The sequence below is a fragment of the Saimiri boliviensis genome, chromosome 13, assembly GCF_048565385.1.
Source record: "Saimiri boliviensis isolate mSaiBol1 chromosome 13, mSaiBol1.pri, whole genome shotgun sequence".
Lineage (NCBI taxonomy): Eukaryota > Metazoa > Chordata > Mammalia > Primates > Cebidae > Saimiri > Saimiri boliviensis.
In genome coordinates, this window is record NC_133461.1 from 92,648,635 (window position 1) to 92,662,584 (window position 13,950).

Consider the following 13,950-nt stretch of genomic DNA (forward strand, 5'->3'; position numbering starts at 1 on the left):
GGAAAAGGCTCCTCTGCCTACAGAAAGGAGAGGGAAGAGCAAGAAAGACTCTGTCTTGTGTTTTGAAGGCCAGCTTTCCTGCAGTAGATTATAACATGAGGTAGGTTTTTAAGGTTTCTGACTCCAATCCCTGGCTCCCAGACAACATCTCTGGACCTGCCCAAGGCATGGGGGAACTCACCACCCTGAAGGGAAGGACACAAGCCTAGGTGGCTTCCCCACCTGCTGATGGTGGAGCCCTAGGGCCTTGAATGACCATGGAAGTAGCCACATAGTGGTTACAGTGGGCCTTGTGCAAGACCCAGTGTTGTGTTGGCTTCCCAGTGGTGGTGGCCACAGGGGCACTTGTGTCACCCCATTCACAGCTCCAGATAGTTCAGCACAGAGAGACTCTACTTGTTTGGGAGAAAATAAAGGAAGAAGAAAAGAGTCTCTCTATGGTAACCTGGATAATTCTTCAGGATCTTATCTAAAACCACCAAGGCAGTACCTCTATCAGTATGCAAAAACCACAGCATCATTGGGCTTTGGTACCAAGTCCCTTTGAATACCTAGAAAGTTCCAAGAAATATGACCACAGACTAGCCCAGACTGTGAAGACTACAATAAATACCTAACTCTTCAATGCCCAGATACCAAACAAAAATCCACAAACATCAAGACCATCCAAGAAAACATGGCCTCACCAAATAAACTAAGGCACCAGGAACCAATCATGGAGAAACAGAGGTATGTAACCTTTCGGACAGAGAATTCAAAATTGCAGTGTTGAGGAAACTCGAAGAAATTCAAGTTAACACAGGGAAGGAATTCAAAATTCTACCAGATAAATTTAATGAACAGATTGAAATAATTAAAAAGCATCAAGCAGAAATTCTGGAGTTGAAAAATGCAATTGCTGTATTGAAGAATGCATCAGAATCTCTTAATAACATAATTGATCAAACAGAAAAAAAAATTAGTGAGCCTGAAGACAGGCTACTTAAAAATACACAATCAGAGGAGACAAAAGAAAAAGGAGTAAAAAACAATGAAGCATGCCTACAAGATCTAGAAAGCCTCAGAAGGGTAAATCTAAGAGTTACTGGCCTCAAAGAGGAGGTAGAGAAAGAAATAGGAATATAAAGTTTATTCAAAGGGATAACAACAGAGAACATCTCAACCTAGAGAACTGTGGTGTATGGACTACTCTTAAGCAGAAAGACTAAATGATGAACCAATCAAAAATAATAACTATAACTTTTCAAGACATAGTACAATAAGACATAAAGAGATACAACAAAAAGTTAAACGGGGAGAGTATGAAATTAAATTGTAGAATTTTTATTAGTTTTCTTTTTGCATGTTTGTTTGTACATGCAATCACTGCTAAGGTGTCATAAGTTTAAAATAATGAATTATAGTATTTGCAATCTTCATGGTAACTTTCGAGGGTTGAGGATAGAAGAAAGGTACCTCAACATAATAGAAGACATATACAACAGACCCACAGCTAGTATCCTACTGAATAAAGAAAAAGTGAAAGTCTTTTTTCTAAGATCTAGAACATGGCAAACATGCCCACTGTCACTACTGTCATTCAACATAGTACTAGAAGTCATAGCTAGAGCAATCAAACAAGAGAAAAAAATAAAGAGCATCCAATCTGGAAAGGAAAAAGTCAAATTATCCTTATTTGCAGATGATATAATCTTATATTTGGAAAAATCTAAAGACTCCCCCAAAAAACTATTGGAACTAACAAACAATTCAGTAAAGTTGCAAGATACAAAATCAAAAGACAAAAAAGAGTAGCATTTATGTATGCCAACAGTGAACAATGTAAAAGGACATCAAGAAAGCAATCCCATTTACAATAGCTACAAAGAATATACAATACCTAGGAAACAATTTAACCTATGGAGTGAAAGATCTATATGAGGAAAACTATGAAACACTGATGAAAGAAATTGAAGAGGACACACAAAAAAATGGAAAGATATTCCATGTTCATGGATTGGAATAATATTGTTAAAATGCCCCTACTACCCAGAGCAATCTACAGATCCAATACAATCTCTTACTAAAATATCAGTGCCATTCTTGACAAAAATAGAAAAAAACAATGGTTATATAGAATCACAAAAGACCCAGAATAGCCAAATGTATTTGAGCAAAAAGAACAAAACTGGAGGAATCGCATTAATTAATTCTTCAAATTATACTACAGAGCTATAGTCACCAAAACACTATGATATTGGCATAAAAACAGACAAATAGACCACTGGAACAGAATGAAAACCAAGAAACAAATCCATGTTATCTATAGAGAACTCATTTTTGAAAAAGGTGCCAAGGACATAAATTGGGAAAAAGACATTCTCTTCAATAAATGGTGCTGGGAAAACTGGATATCCATATGCAGAAAAATAAAACTAGACCCATATCTCTTGCCCTACACAAAAATCAAATCAAAATGGATTAAAGACTTAAATCTAAGACCTCAAACTATGAAACTATCACAGAAAACACTGGGGAAAGTCTCCAGGACATTGGTGTGGGCAAAGATTTCTTGAGTAATACCCCATAAGCACAGGCAACCAAAGCAAAAATGGACACATGGAATCATATCAAGTTAAAATGCTTCTTCACAGCAAAGGATACAAACAACAAAGCAAAAGACAATCCACAGAATGGGAGAAAATATTTATAAATTATCCATCTCACAAGGGAGTAATAACCAGAATGTGTAAGAAGCTCAAACAACTCTGCAGGAAAAAATCTAATAATCCAATTTTAAAATGGACAAAATTTCTGAAGACATTTCTCAAAGGGAAACATATGATTGTCTAAGCCAAGTAATCAGAGAAGTTGTGATTAAACACTCCTCAAAAGTCACCTATACTTCATGAAATCCTCACTTCTAATAGGTCTAGCAAACGTTGAATTCTGGTCGTCTTGCGTGGGGGCCTGGGTGTACAGAACACACGGTCTGCTATAGAACTTAATAATCCATATTAATTCATTCAGTATTATATATAAATGTGGTTAGCTTCCAGGTACCTTTCTAATTCAGGGTATACCATATGCATGTGAGCGATACGTGCATGTGTGTAGGTATGTATGTATGTTACAGGGACAATGCTGCAGAGAAAAATAGAAAGAGATAAAGAATGTTGGTTGGGGTGAGTTAGAATTGTTATTTTATATGTGATAACTTGGCTTTCTTGATAAAATAACATTTGAGCAAAGACCTAAAAAGGTGTGAGAGCAAGCCATCTCCATATCTAAGGAATGCAAGTTCCAGGCACATGAAACATCTAGTGCAAAGGTCTTGAAAAAGGGGTGTGCTTGATCACTGCGTGCCCACTACTCCCTGGATATTACAAGCACACCCCTTTCCAAGAGCAGGGAGTGCAGTAGTTGTGGGAAATGAGATTTGAGAGGGAGAAGGGGCAGATAATGTACAGAATTTCCCTCTAGGTTTGAGGAGACCCACGAAAGAAGTCCAAGCTCCAAATTATATTTAACAGTAACTCTGGCAAAATTAAACTGGTGGGGGAGTGGCAAAGATGGAAAGGGGATCAGGCAAGAGTTGATAGTATTTCAGAACAGGGTGGTAAGAATGGAGATGGGATAACCTGGATATATTTCAAAAGTAGAGTGGTAAGGATTTACTGTTGGTGTACACATGGGAGGAGAGAAAAAGAGGAGTCAAAGGTAACTCCAAAGTTAGTGGCTCCAGCACTGGAAGGATGGGTTGCTGAGACTGGAAACAGTACAAGAGGAGAAAATTGAGTGTGAGGCGAGAGGGAATCAGCTTAGTTTTGGACATAGTGAAATTGAGGTACTTATTAAATACATGGATTATTTTCTTAATAAGATCCAGGTACAGTACTATAACTCTTATGGATATTATAGATCTTACGGATAAGTTCCTTATCTTAAGGAACTACAGACTAACAGTAGAAGAGTGACGTATTTTTAAAGAGTTATTTTTTTTAATTACATATACTTTACAAACGTCTCAAATTCTATTGAAAGTAGTCTGATGTAAATAAATTCAGTCAATAAAACCCTGGAAATTTCTCTTTTAAAAAAATTTTTAAACTTTTGTGAGCACATAGGATCTATATATTTATGGAGTACATGAGATACTTTGATACAGGCATGCATTGTATAATAATCACATCATGGAAAATGGGGTATTTAGCTTCTCAAGCATTTATCCTTTGTGTTACAAACAATCCAGTTATACTTTTTTACTTTAAAATGTTTAAATTATTATTTATTAAATTATTATTCACCCTGTTGTGCTAGCAAATACTAGGTCTTACTCATTCTTTCTAATTACTTTCTGAACCCATTAACAATTGCCACTCCCCACCTCCTACCAGATCCCACTACCTTCCCCAGCCTCTGGTAACCATCCTTCTACCCTGTCTCCATGAGTGCAATTGTTTTCTCAGCTCCCACAAAGAAGTAAGAATATGAAAAGTTAGTCTTTCTTAGCTGGCTTATTTCACTTAGCATAATGACCTTCAGTCTCATCCATGTTGTTGCAAATGACAGGATCTCATTCTTTTTTATAGCTGAATAGTACTACATTGTATATATATAGCACATTTTCTTTGTACATTCGTCTCTTGATGGCCACTGAGTTTGCTTCCAAATCTCAACTACTGTGAATAATGCACCCATAAGCATGGGAGTGCATGTATCTCTTGGACGTACTGACTCCCTTTCCTTTGAGTACCTAACCAGCAGTGGGCTTGCTGGATTGTATCCTAGCTCTATTTTTAGTTTTTTGAGGAAACTCAAAACTGTTCTCCATAGTGATTGTACTCATTTACATTCCCACCAACAGTGTATGAGAGTTCCCTTTTCTTCTTATCCTTGCCAGCATTTATTACTGCCTGTCCTTTGCATAAAAGCCATTTTAACTGGGGTGAGATAGTATCTCGTTATAGTGTGATTTGCACTTCGCTGATGATTCCTGATGTTATGCACTTTTTCATATACCTGCTTGACACTTAAAAAAAAAAATACTACCACAGCTACACTTTTAAGTGGATTGCTTCATTCCAACAAACTTACCACCCTTGTCTTTGGAGTAAGCATCTTTGATTAAACAGACTACCTTCACAACAGCTGTTAAATACTGGGCAATGAAAGTCTGACCATTAGATAGTAATACATATATAAACAGGTTGAAATCAAAACACAATACTGAGGTTGGTTCTATTGATAAAATCAAATTGCAATGACAAGAAAAAGCAAGAGGAACGCTTGATAATATAAAAGCAGCCCATTACCCTAGAGGCAAGGATGCAAGCAGGACTCCAGAGGGCCTGGAACTAGCATTACAAAGCTGCTGAGAACCCAAACTGCATTTTCGTTCCTGTTCTCAACTTCAAAATGCAAAATGGTAGAGTTGGTAAGAATACACACTCTGGGGCCACACTGCCTGGTTTTGAATCCTCACTCTGCCTCTTACAGCTCACTAACAAATATATTTAACTTCAGTTTCCTCTTCTATGAAATGGGGATAACAACAGTACTCACCTCTTAGGGTGGTTGTGAGGTCTAAGTGTCTTATTAAATGTAAATCTATAGAATGGTGCCTATCACAACAGCTATAGTGTTATTTAAGAATTTTCTTGGGAGGCCAGGGCGGGTGGATCACGAGGTCAAGAGATTGAGACCATCCTGGTCAACATGGTGAAACCCCGTCTCTACTAAAAACACAAAAAATTAGCTGGGCATGGTGGCGCATGCCTGTAATCTCAGCTACTCAGGCGGCTGAGGCAGGAGAATTGCCTGAACCCAGGAGGCGGAGGTTGCGGTGAGCCGAGATCACACCATTGCACTCCAGCCTGGGTAACAAGAGCGAAACTCCATCTCAAAAAAAAAAAAAAAAAAAGAATTTTCTTTTATCAGTACTATCAGTAATATTGTTGTATTGCTTTTGTTAACATCAATTGCAAAAAATAAATTCAATCTCACCAGTAAACAAGTAAACAAACTGATGGTAACCATACTTCACATATAATTCTCAAGAACTGTTTCAAAGGGGATTCCTCTGCTATACTAGCAGACACAATCCTAGTGAAAAACATAGAAGTCAGTATCAAAAATCTTTAAAATATATATAGAAATGGAACCAGAAAATATACTGTACAAATTTAATCTGAGGTAACAGACTTACACAACAATTTAAATACATTGAGGTTTATCAAGCTTTTTTGTTTTTTGTTTTTTGAGCCAGAGTCTCACTCTGCAGCCAGGCTGGAGTGCAGTGGTGTAATCCTGGCTCACTGCAACCTCGATCTCCCAGGTTCAAGTGATTCGCCTGCCTCAGCCTCCGAGTATCTGGGATTACAGGCACCCACCACTATGCCCAGATAATTTTTGTATTTTTAGTAGAGACGGGGTTTCACCACATTGGCCAGGCTGGTCTCAAACTTCTGACCTCAAATAATCCGCCTGCCTCAGCCTCCCAAAGTGCTGGGATTACAGGCATGAGCCACTGCACTCAGCCTATCAGTTATTTATTATAGTGACAATATAGGGATAAATTAAATATTAACCACTAGGAGGTTAATTATCAAGAACTAGGAAGTGTTTGAAATTTTAACCTGCTTACAACTAACAAGTAGCCTCCCACAGTTTCATATGCTTGTAGAAGACACAAGATTTCTGGGTCAGAGACAAAGGACATTAGTATTCTCTGTACACCAGGAGGTATAAGCTTTATCTTCATATTAACTCTCCATGCTCCCCCTCCCAAGTCTAAGGGGCAACATGGAAGAGTCCATATGGATGCTGCACACAGCAGGGTTCTGCATCCTCAATCAGGAACCTTGGAGACTCAGGGTTGAAGAAATGCCTGTCACATAAACCGATGCAAATAATCCTTTGTCCTTGAGAATAACCTTATCTTTATTACTCCGGACAGCAAATAAATCTGCCCTCTGCTACTAAGGAAGAAGCTATTCCTCTCTTTCAAGGCTGTTCACTATAAAATCATCCTTGAAAAGATGGTTCAGAACAAAACTGCAAAACTGCAAAAAGCCATGGGGAATTGCCTCCAGACACTACATGATGTATGGTCACAATGTGGATTATGTGGTTATAAAAAAAAATTACTTTTCAGAAAGATGTTTAATGAAAAAAATATTTTGACATATTAAAAAACAGGTTCTCACTCCCCAAAACTACACACACACACACACACACCCCACAGAGAGAATGAGAGAGAAAATGGACACGATTTTCTTTTAAATTGCATTGCTTCATATATATATAGAAAAAGGCTATATACACACAACAGTAGTTTTTCTGGATTTTGAGATTATGCAGAATTGCTATTTTCCTTTTTTTATTTTTATTTTTATTTTTATTTTTTTAAAGACAGGGTTTCACCATGTTGGTCAGGCTTGTCTTGAACTCCCGACCTCAGGTGATCCGCCTGCCTTGGCCTCCAAAGTGCCTGGATTACAGGCATGAGCCACCGTGCCTGGCCCCCCTTTTTTTTCTTTTTTTTAAAAAAAGACCAGAATTTCTATTTTCTTTCTGCTCCTTTGAACTAAATTTTCTGTAATGTATGGCTTTTAAAATCAGTAAAAGGCTTTCTACAAAAATATATATAGATACGACACCGAAAGCACAAGTGACCAAAAAAAAAAAAAGTTGGACGTCATCAAAATTAAAAGCTTTTTGTGCTTCAAAGGACATCATCAAAACAGTGAAAAGAAAATCTACAGAAGGGGAGGAAACATTTACAAGTAACATAACTATTAGGGATTTATATCCAGATTACGTAATTTCACAATCCAATAATTTAAGACAATAACTGAATTAGGAAAGGAACTGAATAAGCATTTCTCCAAAAAGACAGGAAAATGGTTGATAAGCACATGAAAACATGCTCAGCATCATTAGTCATTAGCAAAACACAAATCAAAACCACGATGAGATACCACTTCACACCCACTTGAATGGCTAAAATAACAAGTGTCGCTGATATGGAAAAACTGGAACCCTTACACATTGTTGTCGGGGTTTTGAAATAGTGCAGCCACTTCGGAAAATACTTTGGCAGTACCTTAAAATGATAAGCACAAAGTTGCTATATGATTCAGCAATTCCATTCTTAGAGAAATGAAATTCTATCCAAGAGAAATAAAAACCTATGTCCACATAAAAACTTATCACCGCAGTTCATAATAATTGCCAAAAATGGCTACACAAATGTCCCTCAACTGATAAATGTATTAACAAAATGCAGTATTAGCCACAGAACACATAAAACAAAATGAAGTACTGATACATGCTACAACTTAGACAAATCTTAAAAACATTAAAAGAGAAGGTCACAAGAGGCCACACATTTTGTGATTAAATTTATATTAAATGTCCAGAAAAACAAACCTATATAGAGACAGAAAGTACATTTATGGTTACCTTGGGTGGGGAGAGGGAGAAATGGAGATTGATCCATAATGAGCATAGGGTTTCTTTTTGGAATAATGAAAATGTTCTGAAATGAGGTAATGATGATGGTGGTACAACTTTGTGAATATACAACAAAATCACAGAATGGCATACTTTAGAAAGATAAACGTTATGCTATGTAAATTATATCATACTTCAATAAAGCTATCATAAATACATACACTATACACACACACTAAATCACTCATTATAAAATGGGGAAAATATAAACGATTGAAAAAGTAACAAATTGGTCCCTATACATATTTTTAGAAACAACCTCACTACTAAAAAAAAAAATATACTAAAAGGATGAAGTGCTATTCTCCCCTTTAAATTAGCAAAAAAAAAAAAAAACACTTAAATAATAAAACAATGGTATAGCAAAAACAATAGTCTATATCCTATTACTGAAAGTGTTAAATGACATAACATTTTTGGAAAGTCATTTGATAATATATATCAACTATAAAAGTATTCATCTTCTTTGACACGGTAATTCCATCTAGGATTCTATTATAGGGAAGAAATCACATGCAAATAATAATGAGGTGTTTGTCATTATTATAACAGCCCTAAAATGGGAAAATGGTAAATATAATGATATTTCCTTAGGATTTTTTTTAAGCCCCACATAATCTTCTAAAAGTATGTTTTGAACACTCCAATTTAAAGAAGCAAACTACAAAATTGAATTGGGTGATCCTAAGTTTCTAAGCAAACAATGTTTACTATATGCAAAGAAAAAAACACCAGAAGAAAATGTACCCAAATATTATCAGTGGTTAATTTCTACATGCAGTCCATATTACTTTCATAGCCAGAAAATTATTATTTGCTAAAGGAAGATGAAAGAAGAGACAACCATTGGAGTTGATGGTACACTGACAGTAAATGATCAAGAGAAAGCAAATCTCATGGATCTACTGATGTCCCTCCATCACAGACAGAAAATAAGATCACTATTTTATTTATTTTTTATTTATTTTATTTTTTTTGAGACAGAGTTTCGCTCTTGTTGCCCAAGCTGGAGTGCAATGGAGTGATCTCGGCTCACTGCAACCTCTGACTCCTGCGTTCAAGCAATTCTCCTGCCTCAGCCTCCAGAGTAGCTGGGATTACAGGCATGTGCCACCATGCCCCAGCTATTTTTTTGTATTTTTAGTAGAAACAGCGTTTCACCATGTTAGCCAGGCTGGTCTCGAACTCCTGACCTCAGCTGATCCACCCACCTCACCTCCCAAAGTGCTGGGACTACAGGGGTGAGTCACCACACCCGACTGCAGAGATCACTATTTTCTGATGCTGAATATAGAATTTTGTAATTATAAGTTGGTGAGTTCAACATTAATGCTGGCAGTGTTCTAAAATGAGTTATTTAATGGAACTTTGTATGAACCTAAAAAAAGGAAACCACCAATCAACCAGAACATTGTGGAGTCACTGTCAACATTTCAGACAACTTCCTTTTTGGATGAGCTCTTTGGCGAGGTGATGGAGAACTTGTCAACTGCTAGATGACATCAAACAGAGAACTAGTGAATCTACTATCAGGATCAAGATCCTGAGAGATGGGGACAAGTGGCTTAAGAAGTCACTTCTGCTTCTTGAATAAGATAATGAATGAGGTAATAGAAAGCAAGGTGATTAAATAGTACCAAGGGAAGCTACCTAGGAATTTTAGCAGGGAAGCAGCATGATCCAGGATCATTTGAGACATAAAAGCACCACCCAGGCTCCTCTGTGAAAAAGGGATTCAACAAGAGCAAAAAAGTAAATGAGGAGACCAGTCAGGGTCAGACTAGACAGTAGATGCAGAAAGGAAGAGAAGACATTTACAATGTATGTTTTGCAGGTTATCACGTATTCTATTTCATAACTCAAATTTACACATGTGGGAAAAATGCCTTCCAGAAAGACCAAAGTATACAAAGTAGAGATCACTTACCAGGATACTGGACATATTCACCTCAATCCAGTACCAAACCAAATCCTACAAACACTTCAGGCTACTTCCAGGAGTCCCCAAGTCTTTTCATTTAATTAAGCAGTACTTGAACTCAAATTACACTTAAGCTTCCAACTTAGAGTGGTAAAGGAAGCCAGTTTTTTTTTTTTTTTCAGAGTGGTAAAGGAAGTTTTCAGAGTGGTAAAGGAAGCCAGAGTTTTCAGAGTGGTAAAGGAAGCCAGACAGTGAAGTAGAAACCTAGAAGTTAACTGGGATGGCCGGGCGCGGTTGCTCAAGCCTGTAATCCCAGCACTTTGGGAGGCCGAGGCGGGTGGATCACGAGGTCAACAGATCGAGACGATCCTGGTCAACATGGTGAAACCCCATCTCTACTAAAAATACAAAACATTAGCTGGGCATGGCGGCGCATGCCTGTAATCCCAGCTACTCAGGAGGCTGAGGCAGGAGAATTACCTGAACCCAGGAGGCGGAGGTTGCGGTGAGCCGAGATCGCACCATTGCACTCCAGCCTGGGTAATAAGAGCGAAACTCTGTCTCAAAAAAAAAAAAAAAAAGAAGAAGAAGAAGAAGTTAACTGGGATGAGTACAGGTAATACTTGGTTTCCCTGCTTTAACTCAACTGCAAGCCAACTTGTTCTTGGAACGTTTTTCCTCTCTAAAGGAACCATTCTGGAAGAGAAGCACTCTGCTTAGCATATGCTCTGTTAAAGGCTTCAGTTAAACACACACACCCTCAGAAAGAAATATGTGCAAAGCATTCCAGATTATGCATGTGCATCTGTCTCCTTAAATTGCACTCCAGAGACTAAAGCAGAACACAGAGGCTGCCATGGATATTACACAGTCTACAGTCAGTGAATGAATGACTTCCATTGTTACAAAAAAGCAACTGTACATTATATATGCATACAGTTCTTTTCCTCTTAAAATAAAACTCTACTACCCACATGGTAAATATTGCTTTAAACACACAATGGGCCAAATAAACAAACTTTGTATATACTCCTTGCAAACCCAAGACATGAAACCATGAAATAGAAGGCAATTTACCTATAGTTTCACCAGAGTATAATGAAGCAAATAATAAAGATGAATATGACTAGTAACAACTACATATTTAACTCTGCATGCTCTGTAAGTAATCTTGTTCTCTTTTTCATTTAGACTGTTAAAATGAACTTTGCTCTAAAAAATGTAAAACAAAAGGAGGAATTATTTCACATCCAGGAATCATTTAACTTTGACTGTTATTCTTTTCAGCTTCTTTAGAATTGTAATTATTTATTATAATATATATCTATACAACTACATGACCACTGTCAAAAATGATCCTATTCCTTCTTAAGTCCTTCCATGTTAAGACGGCTCCTCTAAGAAGGCTTCCCTTGCCCTTGAGGGCAGTGCTGATCCTCTAGCCAGTCTCCCCCTCTACCCATCACACCTTGCACATGTCTCTATCATACGCTGACATATTTACAAATGCCTCCCCTTCCAGACTGTGAATTCCTGGATGCTCCCAGCACTCAACACAGAGCCTGGCACATGAAAGATTCTAAGTGCTTGCGGAATAAAATAAATGAATAAATGAATCAGATCCATCCAACTTCTGTAATTTCTGATTTTTTTCACTGGCATTATTCCAAATGTTAATGACCCGTCCAATTCAATAACACTTCAGACAATTTTCCATTTCCCCCCAATTTCTTCCCATTTCCAGACAAAGGGGGATTTCTGACTTGAAGTACTGCACTGTTTAGAGAGTATTGATAAACATCAATTTTAAAAGTAAGTGAAAACATTTCTTGCGACTCAGGTTTACATGTGACTTTGTGCCAGGTTTCTTTGTATACAGAAAAGATCTTGTCTCCCCCAAATTCATATTCCATAAGAAAGTGGCATCCACTGCCATGTCACCCTATCATTTTTGCTACCGACATCCACATCAGATATCACTTTTACAAAGGACCCGCCTCATCATAAAAGAAGAAAGAATGCCCTTGGCAAGGGCAGAGTCCACGAGTTAAATTTGTCCTTCTGGAATAAATTATTTAGTACCACTTAAATTCTGAAAGCTTTGAGCCACCTATCCTGTGGTTTATAGCACTGTCTTCTAAGTTTACAATTTCCTGATTGCGAAAGGACAATTCAATCCCCTAGTGCAAAATCAATACAATTTAAATTTACTGTTGGAACTGACATTCTCCAGCAAACTAAAAGACTTCTTCTTCCAATGACATGAGATAATTTTAAACTGCTTTTACAAAAAAGTACTCAGGAACTATTCCAAAATGTAGGAATGAATTCTTGCTGGATATAAAGCAATTGCCCCTACCCCTCTTATATGAGTGGGCTCCCTGGAGCCACCTGAGCTACGGCCACTCTGACCTAGGTTTGACCTGTTACCGGCCTACATTTCAAATGGAAGTTCTTTCAGCAAACGGCAAGGAGCTGTGGTGGTAGTAACAGCAGATAGCCAATGGGATTTTAAAACATATTTTCAGTCCTTTAGGATTTTTATTAGGCAGTGAAGTCAATCATCATTTTCATTCTAAATTAGATTATCAGTACAACTACTGATACATCAGTTAACGTTTCCAATGTTAATTTACTGAACTGATCAGGGACCATTCGCTTCTGTTGATTAGCAAAAACTGGTGTTGTTTAAAACACACCAGTGTGTGACGAATCCATAAGCTACATCTTTTTCTCTAACAAACAAAACAGACTGGAAAAGGCAAGAACCATCATTCAACCTACAGTGAATATTGATCATCCCTTCTGTGTAAGGCTCCTTGCAGCTGCTACACTGAGGATGAGGATGGTGACTGAAAAGGCCGAGTCGAGTGGGCCTGATCCCCTACATTTAACAAGCTTCCAGGCGCAGGAGCCCATCTGCCTGCAGCTCGTTTTCCTTGCACCTGTCACCGAAAGGCTTGTTTCCCTTTCAACTGCTCTGAGCAGCCAACAGCTAAAAGAAAAAGCCTCGCGCCAGGAGAACGAAGCGTTGATCAACAGCCAGTTGCTATCAGACAACTGAGGTTCCCTCCCGTCCACCCCTGTGTGTACTGTGAGCCCCCAAACCAAGAGGTCAGATCCAGCAGCAGCTAAGGCTAGGCTGGGAGGCAGCAACAGAACGACCAGGCTCGCGGGGACCCTGGGATGCTCAGGCGCTCCCAGCTCCTCCCTCGCCTGCGGTCCAGCCTCCGCCGGCGCCTGGCAGAGCAGTCGGCCTCCCGCGGGCTCAGCATCCCTCCTCCTCCTCCATCTCCTCCCGTCCCTCCTCCTCCCGCCCTGGTGCCACCAACCTTGGGCGTGCGGATGTGCTCCATGGCTGGCCCAAGTCTGCAAGGTCCCCGGCGGGCGCGGCCTCACGCACCTGCGTGCGTCTGCGGCGCGACGGAAGGGGCGCGAGGAGGGGGCTTCGCGCCCGGGCGTGGGCGGAACGCGGGCTTGGCTCCGCCCCCAGGTGCGCCTCGTGCGGCGTGCGGACCCTGGGCTCCCGCGCG

General features: G+C 38.9%; 1 protein-coding gene across 2 annotated transcripts in view; it reads right to left on the minus strand.

The window, feature by feature from the left end:
- Positions 1 to 13,886, minus strand: part of MTMR7 (myotubularin related protein 7) — a 113,766-nt gene extending 99,880 nt beyond the window's left edge. For both annotated transcript variants that reach the window (XM_074383959.1, XM_003935557.3), the window contains exon 1: positions 13,750 to 13,886. In XM_074383959.1, coding sequence (XP_074240060.1) covers positions 13,750 to 13,773 — 24 coding nt within the window. In that variant the 5' untranslated portion in view covers positions 13,774 to 13,886. The remainder of the gene's footprint in view (positions 1 to 13,749) is intronic.
- Positions 13,887 to 13,950: the final 64 nt, after the last annotated feature.